Source organism: Coccomyxa subellipsoidea (assembly GCF_000258705.1).
Source record: "Coccomyxa subellipsoidea C-169, whole genome shotgun sequence".
In the NCBI taxonomy this organism is placed as follows: Eukaryota; Viridiplantae; Chlorophyta; class Trebouxiophyceae; family Coccomyxaceae; genus Coccomyxa; species Coccomyxa subellipsoidea.
The window spans coordinates 220,192-237,696 of NW_005178030.1; the positions used below are offsets into that span (position 1 = coordinate 220,192).

Genomic DNA, 17,505 nt, shown 5'->3' on the forward strand with positions numbered 1-17,505 from the left:
TGGACATGCACTCCACTACATTAGTGGATTTGGCTCTCTTTCTGAGCACGCCCCTTCGGGGCGTGCAATAACAAAAGCAATGCTGCACATCCTTCAGATTTACCTACAACAATCTCAGCATTGCATAGTACCTCCGTCAAGCTAATTATTTCGGTCAAGCCTGTATCTATAGGATCGTGCGCTACTCGTTTCTGCGAAGACAGCAATGCCATTTGCCAGGTTACCGTTGCAAAGTAGGATTTGAAAGGGGGGTGGGACGGCCGCAAATGTTTATGGGAGTAATTTAAACGAATTCTTGAAGTCTTCTGTCGCTGGCCATGTGAGGTTCGCACTTTTGCCGGTTTTTTGGCATCCCCATCCTTGACTTGTTTGGACTCAGCTAATCGAATGTCACGACCATCGACGTGCATGTCTACTTCTTTCGTAGTGACTGCATGCCCTGCCAAGCCAATTCCTTGAAATGAAATGCGTGCAGGCAACACAGAGCGTTCACCTGAATTGAGCACTGATGCACCGGACAGACACTGAAGTCGTCTACAATCTAAACCAACATCAAGTTCAATTGTTCTGGTGAGCGTTACGATCCCTCTGCTGCTGTGAGTAGCCGTGGGTGTCTGCCCTGACCTGGCTTTGCTTGGAATGCCAATCTGATGAGGAGCATCTGGAGAGGACTGTGCACCCCAAAGAGTAGCAAGTAGCCCAGGTGCTTGTAAGGATAGTTGTATCACTTGTACTAGAAGGCATGCTGCTGATGTACTTCTCATTCCTTTAATGTCCTGGTGGATCACTTGCAGAAACCGTTGTGTGATGACTTCATGCAGGACGAATGGTCAGGAACAAGAGGTGGAGGGTCAGTGTCAAGGTGATACCATCAGCCGACACTCCTGCTCTGCTGCAGCCAGGCCGCAGATTTGGGAGGAACCTAGGCAGCACTGTGGCAACATCTGCACCGAGGGGACCCCGGAGGCCGGCCAGCGCCCTTCCATCCTGGCGGATCCCTGCAAGAAACACAGCTCAGCAGGAAGAACAGCAGGATGGCTTTGCAGATGGAGATGGAGAAGCCGCTGCTGCCTATTATCAGCCTCCGCCCTCACGCCGGCGTCTGCGGAAACAGGCAGCTCAAGAGGATAATAGACGGCTGCACCAAGCATGGGATGCGTGCTTTGATGACAATGTATTCAGGAACACATGTTTCCAAGCTGGTCAGCCTGCACGCCAAGCAGCACTGAAGCAGCAGCTGCAGGCAGAGTTTTTGACAGCTGCCAGAGCAGCCCTGCCCGCTTGCAGTCCATGCAGTCAGGCTGGGAGGGTGGGATCAGTGTGGGAGCAGGTGGAGACGATCAGCAGGCTTGTGTATGTCTCGATCAGCGGCAGGACAGAGGTCAGCCCCCCAGCATTCAGGTGTGGCGGGTGCAGTGCCGCCTTCACAGTCGATCCTGTGAGCATGGGATGCTTTCCTGCAACGCCACAGAGGCCGCTGGTTTACTACTCTGGAGCGCTCATGTTGCAGACGCATGAGCTCAGCCTCGCCAGCCCAACCTCAATGGTCGCCTGGACTAGCGCCCTGGAGGAGGTGCACGTCAGGAACGGCTGTGTGCCGTACGGGCAACTGAGTGGCCTGCCCAAAAATATCTGGAGGAACCTCCCAGTGGCGGTCAGACAGTGGCGCAGAATGGACATCGCCACACATGACCTCAACAGGCTTGGCGTGCAGCCCATCTGTTCGGAGGCAGGGCTCAGCGGTGACTCAGACTTGCAGCTCGGCCAGCCGCCGCCGCCCCAGGAGAACACTCAGAGGGAAGCAGCAGCGTCGTCATCGCCACCAGAAATGGAAGCAGGCAGCCTCGCGGCTCAAACTGGCAGAGATGCAGCTGAGGTGGGCCCGGCGACCCAGGAATCTCTGGACAGTCGTGCCTCCGGGGGCCCCACTGTGCAGTGTCCTTGCTGCTTTCGCACTTGCGTGGCAGCCATTGCTGACGCCTGCCTGGGACTCACGCAGCTCAGGGCGGCGGGCAAAGCCTCTGATTTCCTGCAGCCGAAGCTGCCCTATAGCCCCTTCATTGCTGATGAAGAGGTGAAGGCCTTGCTCGCTCAACGGAAGGCCTTGGACCCGGCGGCGCTGGAGCGGCCGGTCTGCTCTCAGTTCGTTGCTGCCACGCCAACCGCCTCAGACACGCAGCTGCGCCTATATGTGCAAGTGAGTCTCCTCGCATTTTTCTGGGATCTTGTTGCGCTTACTGATGTTGGCATGCATCTCATATATCCATGATTTTTTTCTCTTTTTTTCCTGGCCCCGGCTGGCAAGGGTAATACTTGGCAGCACCCTAGCGTGCCTTGCTTCAGGTGGTAAAAATACTGAATACCATGCCCACGGTTGATTGGGTCTTGCTTGGATCTGGCGAGTTCAACAAGGGGTAGGGTTATGGCAGCCTTAAATTGCAGCTCTGCAGGATGTACCTTGCTTGGCAGGAAAGCGTGTAACAAGAAGATGTGCTGGTGCTTTGGAGCCGGTCTGACACTCCCGCATGTGCTTGTGCGTAGGGCGTGGCAGCAGCAGTTTGCCGCCACGGGTATGTTCTCGTGGCGGCAAACCTGTTCACACCGGAGTGCTTTGTTTACTACGAGTTGCTCCTGCAGCGTCTGCTGAAGGAGTTCAAGCCTGAGGAGGGCAAGGATCTGAAGTACTTCTTCATTGACATTGCTTGCCAGTTTGACCCATATTGGCGAAGGTATAATCTTTCGTCCATCATGCCTGGCGTTTACGTCAAGATGTGCCCTGTACAATTATTGCATGGAACAATTTCACTCCTAGTGTCTAGTACTAGTCATGCTATGAGTGTGTGGATTCGTCGGAGTGCACAGCAGCGTCCCCTTTGAATGGTGATGTGTTGTGCTGGCAGGATGGTTCAAGGAAACGTGGAGGGTATGCCTGGCCTGGCAGTGGGGCCGTGGCATGTGAAGGCTCACATTCCGGCATGCCAAGAAAAGTATGGCGCCCGCCGCATGCTAGCGGCAGGAAACTCCTTTGGTGACAACATTGAACAGGCTTGGGCACATTACAGGAAATTTGCACACATCTTGAAGCGCATGGCGACTGCCACGCGGGAGGACTACATGACGGACCTGGTGAGTTCTCCTTTCATATGATGCAAGCTCTTGTAGCCTTGCTCGATGTTGCAGTTTGTAACCCTGTAGGTGCGAGAAGTGACAATGTTGGTCCATGTGCAGGCGATGGCTTGGCAGCGAAAAAAGGAGCGCAGGTTGCCCAAGCAGCTGCTTGAGTGGCATAGGAGGGCTGCTCGACTGCTGGCACAACTGCGGCAGTCCACGGGGGCCCTCAAGCAGGAGATTGCCCAAATCAAAGCCCCCGAGTTGCAGGTAAAATGCACCCCTCCTAGTTGCTGCACCTGTCTCTACTGATTCTCTGGGGAGATGCCATCTTGATATATCCTGCAGTCTGCAATGCTTTGCATGCTCGCTTATTGGCTGATGAATCAGGTGCAGGGTGGCGGTGGCTCAGGAGGCGTCCCATCACCGGCAGAGCGGCTGTGATCTCTTCAACCGCCGCCGCACTCGGCTCCAGTCCACCTGCATGACAGCATCCATTAGCTGCCAGCGCATAAGATGTCCAGAGGAAATGGTGAGGACATGTTATTAATTTGCCAGGCATAAGATGTGTAGGCGCTGATCGTTACAGCCATCATGGATAGCTACCTTCTGGATGCTCAAATCTAAGCAGCCCTTCCACCCTGGCGAGCAGCGCGCTTCTGGTGAAGATCACTGGCCGCTGGCCTCTGTCAAGCAGGAACCGCTTCAGCTCTGCAACGGTGGATGAGGCCTTGAGGCTGAACGCAAGCCACCGTTGGACGATGTCCTGCTCGGCTCCCTGAGCGCTGAGCTGCCTGCGGCTGATCCCTGGCTGTGGCGCTTGCGAAGGTCCTGCAGCTTCTGCCTCTGGGGCTGCGGGACCCTGCATGCCGCCTGCTGCAGCTGTGGCGCCCCTCTGCGCCTGTCCTTGGGCTGTCTGGCCTGCCTGAAGTCCACTGGCCTGGAGATACGAGGCTGCCATCACTGTCCTGTTCAGGTTGGGCACTGCTGCCAGCAATCTGCTGGCGCTCTTGCTGAAGCTGACTTTCTGATTGAGGTGTCTCGTTGCAAAGATGGCGGTCGAAGTCGTCCCATTGTCTTCGAGGCGAGCCTGCTGACCACCAATGATGCCTCGAATCTTGCTTGATCGCCTATCGGCTCTCTTCCTCTCCAAGTCGCCGGTCTCTGCCTCTGAACGCAACGCAAAAGTCAGAGTTAGTTACTCTGTGTCAAGGTCATGGGGAGATTCAAAACATAGGTGTTCCCAACCTTCAAAGATGGAGTGCTTATTGAGACCTACCAATCACTCCTTGATGCATGATAAAATTCAACTTATCCTCATTGAGATCCTTGCCCCTGGTTTGGGCTGCAATGACGCAGTCCTCACAGCATTTGTGGGTAATATTTCTGAGCTCTGGATACTTTTCGCTCTCAATCTTCCCGCGAATAGAATAGTAGCCATTAGCTCTGGACAATGCTGAAGGTTCATCTCGGCCAAGGCAGCTCTGATGGAAATATCTGACCCCTGAGTCCACGGCATTGCAACGTTGCAATGGCACCCTTGCCTCTTGTTTGAAGACCCAGTCGGCAACAGCGTCGTGGCCGTATTCGTCCTTTGTCAGACCTTCTGAATAGAATCTGATAATATAATCACAACCTACACAGCGAGTCAAGCGTTCTGAACTTGCGCAGTTCGGATGAAGCTTCTCCTTGTCACTGCCACACTTGTAACACGGGATCCTAGCAATAATAAGTGACATGCTCGGTACAGAAACACATCACTGATCATTCTCCATGCTTACTGACGAAAGGCCTAATTTTTATTACCAAAATGGCATGCTATGGAATGTGTTACCAGGTGGCATGGCCCCTGATTGCCAATAATCCACCACATTAGTAGCGTTTACATCCACTAAAGTAGTGGATTTTGATTACTCGGGTGCCCTGCATGAGAGGGCGGGATTAACAAGGCAGGCAGTTATAAAGGAAACTGCATTACAATGCAATCAGTAATTTGGCATGCACGAAGCTGATGGAAGCTGCTGGCTGAATTCAGTGAAGACTTCTGCATCTCTGGTGAACTGATATTTTGCATCGTTTTGTCATCATTGCTCTAAGGACACACAACCGTGTAACCAACTGAGAATCCTTAATGCCATCATGCTGACAATGATAGACCTACTGCTGGCACCAGCTTTTATGATGCATCAGGCAAGTGGCTCTTGTTTTCAATATCTAGGATGACACATGCAGCACCTTGCAGACATTCCTTGAGCCTTCCTCAAGCCACCGTTTGTATCTCGTATTTTTGAGTGCTCTTGAGCGCACAACGATCCCACATGTAGACTTGACGATTGCCACCAATCTCATGCATGCGCCGCACCCTGCAACCCTTCATGCATTGTATCAGACTCCCTTGTTGTCACATGCCTCATTACTCCAGAGCATTCTGATCCTGCTGAGAGCCGGGTGCTGCTCCCTGATTGGCCTCTGCATTGGATATTGCGTCACTCTCACCCTGACTGGTCCCTGCATTAGATTCTGCCCCACTCTCGCCTTGGCCGCGTTCTGCATTGGACTCAGCCCTGCTCCCACCACCTGTCAGGCAGTCAGTAATATAACATCGCTTCCAGCCAAAGTAGGGCTGATCCGATGCCTGACTCTGGACTTCAGAATCAGCGCCCAGTATTAGATCTGAACAATCGGAATTAGATTTGGCAACACCAATAAGATGACTGCAGCTTGCCTGCAGGACAAACCTTGCCCCTGGCGTCATTGATTGTTAATTTATTGTTGCATTTTAAGGCCTGTTGGGAGCCACCTGAGGCTCACTGGTCTTGTAGGCAGTCCGTCACTGCCCATCATTATATCACGGTCATCTATAAATGAATGAGATGAGATGATTTTGCCAGAAGAAGGGCATTATAGCGTGGCAATGAAACAAGGAGGAGTACCTGTGTCTGCATGGCGGCCCTCTGTGCTGGCCGGCTGCGCCTGATCTGGCTCTGGCTGGCCCCTTAGGTCTTCTATAATCCCCTGGATGTTGCCGGGCAGCGGGGGCGCATCAGACCCTGAATCGGCCAGCGCATCGAGTGCTGTATTGCCCCCGGTTAGCGCTGCCGACAGGAGGAAGTCGCAAATCTGTACGAAACAAGCATTAATCATAATAAAACATTGGTGCACGCCCCTCCTGCCAGAGCAAAGGTGCGCCTGCAGACAAGCTCCAAGTATAGCTGCCACCAAACACACCATCTGATTCTAGTACCAAACTTTTGTTCAACTTTGACATTGCAGCTTGGGCAGTCGCTTCACGGTCGGTGTGATCGCACAGCTTTGGAACATGCTGCACATGCAAGCCCTGAAGTGGTTCCATGCCCCGACAAGGCATTGACCCACGAATGCGGCATGCATGTGCAGGATGTGAGCGCCAGCGAATCAAGAAAGCTTTCCATGCCAATAAACCCCAAGACCAGCCCCGTTTGCAGCCCATCACACCACTCTCAGGCTCAGGCAGCATTGCCAGCCAAATTTTCTCCCAGCCAGAGTACCTGCCCATCTTATTAGGTTGAGCACATCCTAAATGAGACATTCTGTAAGAAATCTGGAAGCGGCTGTGCCTGAGTCAGCCTGAGGCAGAAATTCCGGGGCGCAATGCTGTCAGCGCTTCTAATCTACATCACTACTCTCTGGTGTCATGAGTAAGGGAGAGAACGCTGGTCAGAACAGTTGTACTGCGGGCAGTCCACCTCGGGCAGAGGCAGGTCGGTGAGCTGGCAGAAGCGCTGCACCAACTTACGGAAGGCGCCGATGTCAAGTTCCGGTAGCCCCGGCCGCTGCTCTTGCTCCAGGAACTCAATCACCTGTTGGCAAAGCAAAGACAACATTACCACCTCTAGCCGGCTTTTACGGCAAGGCCTTCCTTTTCTGGGCAGCCCTCGGCAACTTGGGGTTGTAAACCCCTACCATGTCATCATTGCCACATAAGAATGGGAAATACAAGAATGCCGTTGCAGATGATGTTCAGCGCCCTGAGTGGGAATGGGATCAGCGGCTGGCCTCAGAAGAGTTGGAATGGTTACGTAGAAGAGGATTTGGAGTCCATTGGATTGTCATTGCATTGGTGGCGAAAGAGCCATGAATGGAAAAATCGGATATACACATGTTGCTGGATAATCCTAGATCCTACATGCCTAGGAGCTGTGACACCTGTGACAAGTAATAATTGTCCACGCATGCCTTTATTATTATCACAAGCGGTTGCTGTCCAGGCAGGCCTAGCTGCATCTGCAGATCAGCTACAGGTGAAGGCTGTCACCCATCCTACCCACGAAGTGCACTTTTAGGCTTGCCGCACCCAAGCAACACCCAGTCGAATGTGGCTTGGATGCTCAGAGTTCACTCTTGAGAACCACTGGAGCTTTGGCATCTTGCAAGCCGGGACCAAACACAACTTCCTCATTGAGCACCCTTTTAGGCAGAATAAGGTCCACATGATGTGAAAGCCGTGCCTACTTAAACATTCAAATGCGGACATCAAATCTGCGATTCAGCAGAGGATTATTAGTCACCCACCTCTGGCCGGCGCGCATTGCCGTCATCAACAGTGCCGGTCTGCTCCTGCACCTGGGTCAGCAGCCTGCGCCCAGGAGCAATGGCAAACCATTAGTCACCGCTTTAGTCACATTGGTGCCACTTCACAGAGTTCCCACATTGCAGGCATCCAGGGCTGCAGCCACAAGGTTGGGAAAGAGGCCAATTTTTAAAGCTAGTGTGGGAGTAACGCGTGGCAGGACAGATGTGGCCAGGGGCCTTAAAAAGTCTTGAGAGATGAGCAGTTGATCAAGGGAGGAGCCGGACCCAGACACCCCAAGAATTCTGCATGCAGAATTGTTAGGCCACGTGGGTCAGGCTCCTCCCAAGGCCAGGCTCTAAAAACTGATTCCACAAAGACAGATCCTAGCGTCCTTTCATTCCAACATCTTTGCTTGCAGCGCTGCAGACAGAAGCTCCCTTCCTAGAAAGCCCTTCTAGGGAATACGCAGGCTGCTGCTTTGCGCACAGGCAGCCTAACACCGTAACTTGTCGATCAGATAAGAGTGCCTAACCATGCAGATGAGACAGGATGCCAACCTCGGGTTGACTGCCCGGTAAGCCGTTGCAGCAGTGACACAGCATGCTTACATAGCAGCGACTAATCATGCAACTGCACCTGTAGTACCAGGTGAGCGCGCGAGTCAGCTTCTTGCGGGAGGCAACGCCGTCGCCGTCGGAGTCCCACAGGTGAAACGCCAGGTCTATCTTGTGCGCCTCCACCGCTGCATTCATGGCGTCTGGAGAACTCATGGCATGCGTGATCTCCTCTGCAGCCATCTTGTCCTGCGGGAGAGGCACAGCGAGCTTTGGTTAATATTGTTGGGAAGCTTGTCAGAAGGAATTCTGGAACTTGTGACATCTGCCTCATGCGTGAGAGTCCGCCAATGCGATGATGAGTCACTGGTTTGTCTTGAGTTAATTGGAGATGCACAGCCACAGTGTTAATGGTACGCAGCATTACTGTGAGGATAACTTGGGATGTTGATACAGGTACGCGTACCAAAAACCAGTGCAAAAATGGGAAGCTCGCTGACCGAGAATTGAACCCGAATTACTTGCGTGACAGGCAAGAGTTCTAGCATTATACCATCACCGACTGCTCTTTGCCTTGCTGATTGCTTTTGCTATGACCCTAGCAGAAGACCTTACACATCATGTTGCTGGAAGAGGTCAGTGATGTCATTGGCAGAATGACTGGTGGAGGAAGTGCAAGGATCGAAAAGACCAGAAAGCAGTAATGCAGGTGCTGCCAGATGGACCTAGTCCTGGAAAGCCTTCAAGCAATAGCTTACAGCAATAGCTAGCGCTGGGCCTTATAGAAATAGCGCCAGGAAGATAAGGCAGGGAGCACCTCTTGGGTGACTTGCATGTCTGGCAGGTCGAGGGCGGTCTCCAGCCAGCGAGCCATGACGCCGAAGTCGATCTTGGTGAAGAGGCACCAGCTCTGCAGCACCAGCCGGAACTGCTCACTGTCAAAGCCCCTGTGCAACGCACCAGCCGTCAGCCAATGCTGTGCTGTGCTATAGTATTGACTCATTCCTAGTTGATGGGTCCAGCCTTGCAAGCAGCGGAATTGCATCCAAGCACTTCAGAATGTGATGCAGGCGCCTGATTTTGTCAAGCGTCTACCAAAACAAGATATACCCCTGAGCTGCTTGGAGCAATAGCGCCTGCGTCTCGTCATTGGCGTGGCTGGTTGCTGCCAGGCTGCCAACTTGTTGAACAGCTAATCATCCTTGTGCAATGTTCCTGCGTCTGTGCGGGGAGAGTCTCATGTATTCTGTGCAACATAGAGACGTTGATGGCACCACATGCATGCAGGCCTTGCGATTACATTCTAAACAAGTACTCAGCTGATACCTCACACTTCGGCTAGGCTTGCATGCAATGCAAGGCCTGCATGCATGTGGTGCCAGGGCAGCACTGGAGGGCGTGCATTGCAATGCCTGCACTGTGTGCAAGGGCGCATTGCCTTTCACTGCAATCCTAGCGAGCAGCTAGGAATCTCTCAGTAAAGCGGTCAAATATTTCAAGCAGCATTGACTCCACAAATTCCTACTCATGGACAGCTGCATGTGGTGGATCTGGCCAGATGGCCTCTGACATCACAGAAATTGCAAGTCTTCCACATCCTGGCCTCAGCCACTCCATCATCAAATGCCATGTGACCATCATCATATGCCATCGACAATGAAATGAGTAAGACCAGGATGAATTCTGCCGGTCTGAAACAAAAGGCACACAGCGGAACAAGGGTGAATAATGCGCGCACTCCAGGGGGTCGACGCCGAAGATCATGAAGAGGTCGAGCGTCAGGTTCTTGGCGGCCACCAGGGGTGACTCGGGGCGAGTCACCAGCAGCGTCCACTTACTAAGCGCCAGTGCCAGCTCGCGCAGGTCTACGCGTGCGTTCCCGTCCGCGTCCACCGCGTTAAAGACACCCTCTGTGTCCCCGTCGTCTACTGTCTGAATCAGCATCAGCTCTCGCGCGCATGCAATCCCCCGGGCCTCGATCTGCGACGCCTGTGCATGCAAAGACTTTGTTATTATTACACGCTTTTCAGTCATTAAGGACCAAATACGTCAAGCAGCACGTGAATCATTCCTCTCCAGTCTTCTCGATGATTGCACTTCCTCCAATATGCAAACGCCGATGTCATGTTTTTCATTCATTCTGGAGGTCCAACAAGGGGTAGGATTGTGGCAGCCTCGAATTGCAGCTGCTCTGCAGGACGCCTTGTCTCTTGGTAGGAAAAGAATCTGATATAAATAATGACAATATTCTGGAAGCAATGCACAGCTGACCTGTATTGTGGCCTGTCGACAGGCGCAATCTGCCAGACACCCTCAGATACAGAGAAGATGTGATGCACAAGCAGAGCTCAGAAGGGCTGCCAATCTGCATGGCCAACAAGATATGGAGCAGGCGCGCTGCATGCATGCATGTCTCTTCGGCTTGTGTCACAGATGTAGAGCCTCATTGTAGTGCAGAAGGTCTGGATGACCAGCATGCATGGCTCAGCCTCGACTGCGCAGGAGAAGATTGCGCACATCTTATCATGCGCACTGAAGCACGGCCAGGCATGCCCTCATCCGCCTGCACACTCCAACAGCTACTTGTCGTTTTTCTTTTGCTCAGCTTAGCTCAATTTATAAGGAAGTGCCCTCACCAGATCCTGCTGGTGTCCATCTTGCTTCATGTGCTTGCCAGCAAGTGGTGAGTCCCTTTCATTTTCGCTCCTGCACACCATAAAAAGAATTGCAAAAATTCCTAGCGGCAATGCAGATGTATAATTTGCATTCGAAAAGGAGAGAGATTTATCTGTCGGTGCGTATCGCTCTCGAAAGCAAACGCTGAACAGGGTATGACAAAGCAAGATCTCGCCACCGATCTTTCTGCATTCGATTGCACTGAGGACGCACTGTTTCGCTTGTGAGAGATCGCTGGTGCTCATTGTGGCGCTCTCGGGCTCCTGGTGCCCTCCATCAGCTGCCGTCGCCTTCACACCTGTGACAAAGCGGCCAGCCAAGGGACGACGAACACACAGCAACCTGCTTGGCCGTGGTGCTCCAAGCAGATGCACTCGAGCACACCTCGAAGAGCTCATCGATGCCATGGTATCACCTGACTTGTGCGAGAGTGGATTTTCGAGAGGCCCTGTGCACTGAACGATACCCCGGTCGAAGGGAACGCTCGGAGACCTAAGCTTTGACACTCAGCTGACTTGCAGATTCGAGATCACGAAAATTTTCTACCCTCGTCTTTTGAATCCCCAGAGGGAACTAGCTGCCATGTAATGGCATTAAATCTTACAGGGCAGCTTTGAAGATTGCACAGTAGCATTTATATGTGTGGCCGATTTCCTTGATATCAGACTCAATAATTTCCACTGTTCTTCCCATGCTGGTGAATCATGCAACACATATATCCGCTCAATTCTAACATGCACTTGCAAGCTCTCAAAACCTTGGCACTATACCTGTCCTCGCCTTCCTTGCTGTAACAAGGTGCAACATTCTCTTTCTTGCACTATATCAGACCGCACACCTGTTCGCCCGTGGAAAATACCCTGATCCCGAATATATTCATCGAGGCATATCACACTCAAACCAACAGCTGGCAGAGCACATCTGCCAACTAACAGGCATTAGTTTTCAGCAGTAAAAAGATATCGGCAGGGGGGACATCTCTGGGATTTCTGAGGGGCTGCTAACAACACGTCTTGGCCCAAACAACTTCCAAATGCCCTGTCAAAAGCCTGCAGCTATCCCCTTCAAGCAGCCTTTTCCTCTCGCAAGTCTTGAGTCAGTACTTGCCGGCACGGCCATCTTGTCCCTGCGGCCGGCGGTCATTGGCCGGGGATGAGTCACGACCGCCGCCGCGCTGCGCTGCGCTTTGCTCTGCTCCCCCACGCTTTGAATCATTTTGATGACCTGTGCGCAACTCATCCCTTGTAAGTGAAGGGTTCCTCAGAGTGGCACGCAATATTCAGACCGGCACGCATTTTGTATATTTTAGGCAATTCACGCGCCTCCTGCCAAAAGGCAAGATGTGTCCTGCAAAAAAGCTGCAACTAAAGGCTGCCACAATTCTACCCCTTGTTGGTCTCGCCAGGAGGAGAAAAAACTACATATGGTCTATTAATCTCACAGGCAAGGGCCGCCAAAAGACTAGAATCCAAGTATTCCTTAGTGACTCAGCTGGCAGCGTGCAATATAATGGCTGAGGCCTGTGCCCACAAATTTAGCTCTTGCTTGCTGGCGTGCGAGTTCATCAAGGCGTAGGACATGCGGCAGCTTTCACCTGAAGCTTGTCTACAGCCACATCTTGCTTCCGGCAAGATCTCCGCGTAATTGCAGTAGAAATAAAAAGAACACTTCGAAGGGGATTACAAGAGATCCTGCCTGCATTGTTGTGGAGGCCGCGCATGCTCTTTATGTCATCCAGGACATGGTCTGGGTCCGGCCCTTCTCCCTGCTCCTTGCGCATGGCTGTCTCAATCAGGTAATCGCTCACCTGCGCATACATGGCAGCAGCTGCCTTGTCATTATGAGGAATAGTACTAGTAAATAATTTGCGCGCACATGGTGGCAGCTCAAGGAGTCAGGCTCAGCACTTCATCAGAGACTACTGATAGATGCAAAAGCAGTCGATTAGGATCTGGAGAGGTCTGGCGGCAAGTCGTGCTCAATAAATATGATGCTCTGCAGGGAGTTTGCTGTATGGCATATATTTCCCTACTAGACATATCACATCGGCTCCCTTTTCTTGTTATTAAGGCCAACGGCGGCACAATGGATTTTGGCCTATGCCTAGGAGTCAGAGCAACCCAGCTTGGAACGAATCTCAGGCTCTACATTAGGATTGACTCTGCTGGAAGAAGACACAGGGTAGGTTGGTGTAATCACAGCTGGTTGCAATTGTGCCACCATAGCTGATTACACAGAAGCTTGTGCCCCCCTCCGCTTGTGCCAGCTCACTGACTGCAGACTCACCACTTTTTTCCGGCCACATGAACACAGTGAGAGTACAGCCACAAGACCACAGCCAAGAAAAGTATTATCATTAACATTACACGATATCTTGCGGAAATGCGAGATACGTCCTGCAGACAAGCTACAGTTAAGGCTGCCGAAATATATCGCCCCACGCATGATATAACGGACTCGCCAAAACCAAGCATGACCCGATTGACCGTGGGCACGGACCTCAATTCGTATACAGACTCAAACTCCAGCCGGGGCCCATTTGAGTACTAATAATGATAGTGAAAGTGGCGGCACATGCGAGCACATGCCTGGGGTCAACTCCGATCGCCAGGTCACCAACATGTAAGGGCAATGACTAACGGCGGCACATGCGCGCACCTGCCCCGGGACGATGCCGAAGGCCACGGCGAATCGGCGCAGCAGATTGTCAAAGGAAAGGCGGTCGAGTGAGTCAGGGCCCAGCTCCTGGTCTAGCTCCACAATGCTCACGGCTTGCACAGCCTTGTTTCCCGGCGACTTGTGCTGCAACTCCTCCGAGGCATACCTGCGGAGAATTCAGCACATAGGAGTCAGCTACTGATCCTGCAAGGAAGCTGGAAAATCGCCACATCCTCATAAGGTGCCATGGTGTGGGTTATAGCCTGGACGCATACATGCAAATAACCCGCACGTTGCATGCGTATTTGGGATTTCAAACAGCGCTGTTAATGATGTTAGAGCAAGGAACACAACTGTGCATGACCGACGAGCATGCCGCACATGATACACATCAGCCTCAGCTCGAGCCTTGCAGTGTCAGACACACTTTTGTGTTCTGAAAGTACAAAGCGCAAGCAAGAGCGGATGCAAAACCTGCTGTCTGCATGCCCGAGAGAAAGACACCCAAGGCTTTCAGTAAATTAGCAGATTCCAGCGGACCTCAAAATTTTGAGTGACCGACGCGAGTCAGCTTATGTGACCACCCAAGCAGCGCAATTACAACTGAACCCATCTTGCTGCAGCCTACTATTGAAAACCCATAGAATCCCCCATATGGGACCTCGGGCCGTGCGGGCTCTTTGAGTTGGGGAGGGGGGGTATTCAAACCCGGCGCGATCAATCCCGCAGGTTCGCACACTCTTCCCTTTGGGATCAGCCCCAGCCATAGCCATAAGACGGCCACCGGCCCCTGGGCCATGTGATAAAAAGAGAGGCCGCTATTTACAAGGGCTCTACCACCTTAGCCGGGCCTTGTTGACCACCCAGGCAGCGTTCGCACAGCAAGCCCGCTGTAAGAGGTATGCCTGCATGTTGGTGCAGCCTGACCTATGTTTGCTCATGCAAGGCACCAGGCACCCTGTCACTAGTCTGAGCCGCACCTGTGAAACTGCGCTATTTGAGTCACATATCTGCGCGGCTAGGCCGATTTCTAAGCGCTGATGTACCTGAACGGCGCCTTCTTAAGCACCCAAGCAACAGTTTCACAGCAAGCTGCATGCATGCATGCATGTCGCTGCCGCCTCCATACTATGGGCATGCAAAGAAACAGGCTGCCTACCAATGAAATCCTACTGGCAATACCCTTAGTAATAACAAATTAGTAAGACCCGCCGCACCTGAGCAGGGCCTTGTTGACTTTCTCGCGGCCGATCTTGCCGTTCCGATCGGCATCCCACATGCTGAAGGCCGCGCCCGTCTTGTGTGTATCCCAGTAGCGCCGAGCGCTTTCCTGAGACCGCATTGCTGCGTCCAGTTCGTCTGACACTGCCTTGTCCTTCGCAGCATCATGGAAATTTTTAGAATTTCTGTACCGTAATTGTGGTTCCTTACAGCCTCAAAGATACAATACTCCAAAAAGAGTGCGACTCAAACAAAATCTAAGAAACTTGCCGGCTATTTTTCTCTTGTCTTTTGGAATTCTTCAAGGCACATTTCCTTGAAAAGGGAGCTTTCCCTGCTGTTCTGTCCAACACCCTTGTTGTCACTGTTTCTGGCTGCTCCTGCCAGTAAGCAACGGGAGACGCTCGGGACATGCTAACCATCACAAGATACCTTGAAACCTGGCTCTTTAGGTGTGTGCCCCTGCTGATCATTCCCTCGAATTATCAGTCGGATGTCCCTTTCTTTAATTGGAAGTGCTTGATTTTGGGTCTACAGTGTGGATTTCACAGCAAGCATAAAAACAACCAGTAGCAGGCATGCAGCCCAAGCCTCAATAAAGCAACCAAAAGCAGATGGATCCTCATTACTTCATATCTTTGGTATCAAAGCTCGCAGAAGCGGGCGTGCAGCTTCAAAAGCTCACCCCACTGGCTGCGAAGCACACGCAGAAACGGAAATGCAGATTCAACCCAGCAAGTATGCTGCGCTTATGAATCAACCCGGTTGAATTAAGGAAACCAAGTGAGTTAGAAAGGGGAAGGCTCACGTCGGGGCTCATTATGGCGTCGGGAAGCTGCAACGCCCGCTCCATGCCCAGAATGGCATCCTTCAGGTTGCGCTCGCGAAGCAGGCACCAACTCTGCAGCCAGCGCCGAAACTGCTCCTCGCTCATTCCCCTGCCCAGCAAAGTGCTTAAACAGACGCTATAACCGAGCAGGCTGTCAATAACATGTTTATTTATTGTTTATTGTTACAGGCTGTTCCTGCCAGAAGGCCAGGAAGATCCTGCAGACAAGCTGCAGTTAAAGGCTGCCCTTGTTGGAGTTCCCAAACTCATGCAAGACCCAGGTAACCGTGGGTATGGTGCTCAATTTCTACCAGCCCCCGGTAGCCGGTGCATGAGCAATGTACTCTGAGGGCCTCAGCTGCGGCCGGCGCCGGCTGAGAATAGAAAAGTGGACGGCCTCCTGTGGATTACTGATGGAATTTGAGTAGGAAAGCCATGTTGCATGTGTATGGAGCTGTAGCGCCTCTAGCCAGGGCCCCAATCTAGGCTCATGCATGATCCTATCAGGCGATATCCAGGTTCCCTGCCCTCAACAAGTCTCAAGATTGACGTACACCAGCAGCTGAAGCTGCAAGTCTTGTGAAAGCCTGAATCTTGGAGAACATGGAGACGAGACCTCCACAGATCTTATGGGGAGGTCTGAGCTCCATGTTCCCCATGATTCTCAGGCTTTCACAAGATCTGTACAAATGTAGAGACGAATTGCGGTAAACCTGTGCCGCCCATGGCCACAGCCATCACCAAAGTCCAGTGTCCTGATGTGGTCTCGGCTTTTGCATGCAGCGGCCCCACTGGTCTGCAGCTCAATGCAATGCCCGACATCAATTTAGGCATGAACCTCAGAAGACCGATCATACAACCCTGGATTAATGGGGCAAGGCCGCACTTGGTGCCGTCGACCCTGAAGAGAACAAAGGCGTCCACAGCAGCGTTGCGCGCTTCCTCAAAGGACTTGGCAGGTTCCTGCAGCTTCTTGATCGCGCGCGCCAGCTCCCTCAGATCCACCTTGCCATCCGAATTGGTGTCTGCCACTGCAAACAGGCGTCCTGAATCCTCTGGAGAGACTGACTCCACCGCCAGAACTGCCCTTGCTGCGTCGATGGGCCGAGGCTTCAGCTGCGCAGGGGCACACAGGGGTCATTTTACAGCTGCAGGTTCAATTTTCCACTTGCAATTCTGCTGACATGCAGAGAAACTCCTGGTTGAGGTGCATGTGCTTGTGTCTTGTGCACTGAGATCTGTGATTACAATTATGGAGCATGCTCTGTTGAAGGTCAGCCTCCCACGGAACAGGGCAACAGAGGTCTGATGGTGGAGTGTGACAGCAAAAGGCTCCATGCATGCACTTGCTAGGAGTGAGTACAGGCTCCGACGAGAGGGCAGGTTGCACGGGGAGTGTCAGGGTTTCGGAGGGAGAATATACCACTTGAGGCGGCTTGGGGACTCTTTCTGCTGCACTCGCTGCCGTTTTTTTGACGGCTTCGGCGGGGTTCTTGTCCTTCGGGCTCTTTTTGAAGACCGTTTGCGTCAGGCCATACGCCACAGCGGCAACGATGACGAGGTTGGACATACTGGGCATCCAGTGCGGCCTGCAGGAACCGGTATTGACTTAGTAAAATATAAATCAGATACCGAAGTTTAGCTTTAATTTCAGAAAGGAATTGATTGAGGGCGGTCGTTATTGCTGTCCTGCTTCTGCCGATCACAAGGCGAGAATTCAAGGCTTCAACCTTGCCAGCATAGTGCTAATCAATAAGTCAAAGATTTAAATCCTTCAAACTTAAACAGACAAGGATGGCGAACTGCTGCGTCGTACATATAGTGATAAGGCTCGACATGCAGGATCTGAGCTCACATTCGGACGCGGGGAGGATCTGGCGTGTGAGCATCGACGGCCTGTGACACTT

General features: G+C 52.4%; 2 protein-coding genes and 1 non-coding gene across 3 annotated transcripts; 1 reads left to right on the forward strand and 2 right to left on the reverse strand.

Moving 5' to 3' along the window:
* Positions 1-106: 106 nt before the first annotated feature.
* COCSUDRAFT_30225 (hypothetical protein) lies at positions 107-1,727 on the forward strand (the record flags this gene model as incomplete). The annotated part of the gene is made up of 3 exons (XM_005645511.1): positions 107-324; positions 476-570; positions 822-1,727. A coding segment is annotated over exon 3 (900 nt), but the record flags the coding sequence as incomplete, so codon positions are not given.
* A 1,973-nt stretch (positions 1,728-3,700) lies between these two features.
* On the reverse strand, positions 3,701-17,168 carry COCSUDRAFT_56946 (hypothetical protein; the record flags this gene model as incomplete). The annotated part of the gene is made up of 16 exons (XM_005645512.1): positions 3,701-4,278; positions 6,042-6,228; positions 6,834-6,947; positions 7,660-7,723; positions 8,297-8,463; positions 9,032-9,161; positions 9,953-10,203; positions 10,851-10,920; positions 11,104-11,188; positions 11,994-12,114; positions 12,632-12,697; positions 13,549-13,714; positions 14,766-14,923; positions 15,578-15,707; positions 16,485-16,714; positions 17,022-17,168. 16 exons carry the CDS (start codon positions 17,166-17,168, stop codon positions 3,701-3,703), a joined length of 2,664 nt encoding a protein of 887 aa, XP_005645569.1.
* On the reverse strand, positions 8,706-8,776 carry COCSUDRAFT_t50. Its single transcript has one exon. It is a non-coding gene; the product is annotated as a tRNA-Asp (tRNA).
* Positions 17,169-17,505: the final 337 nt, after the last annotated feature.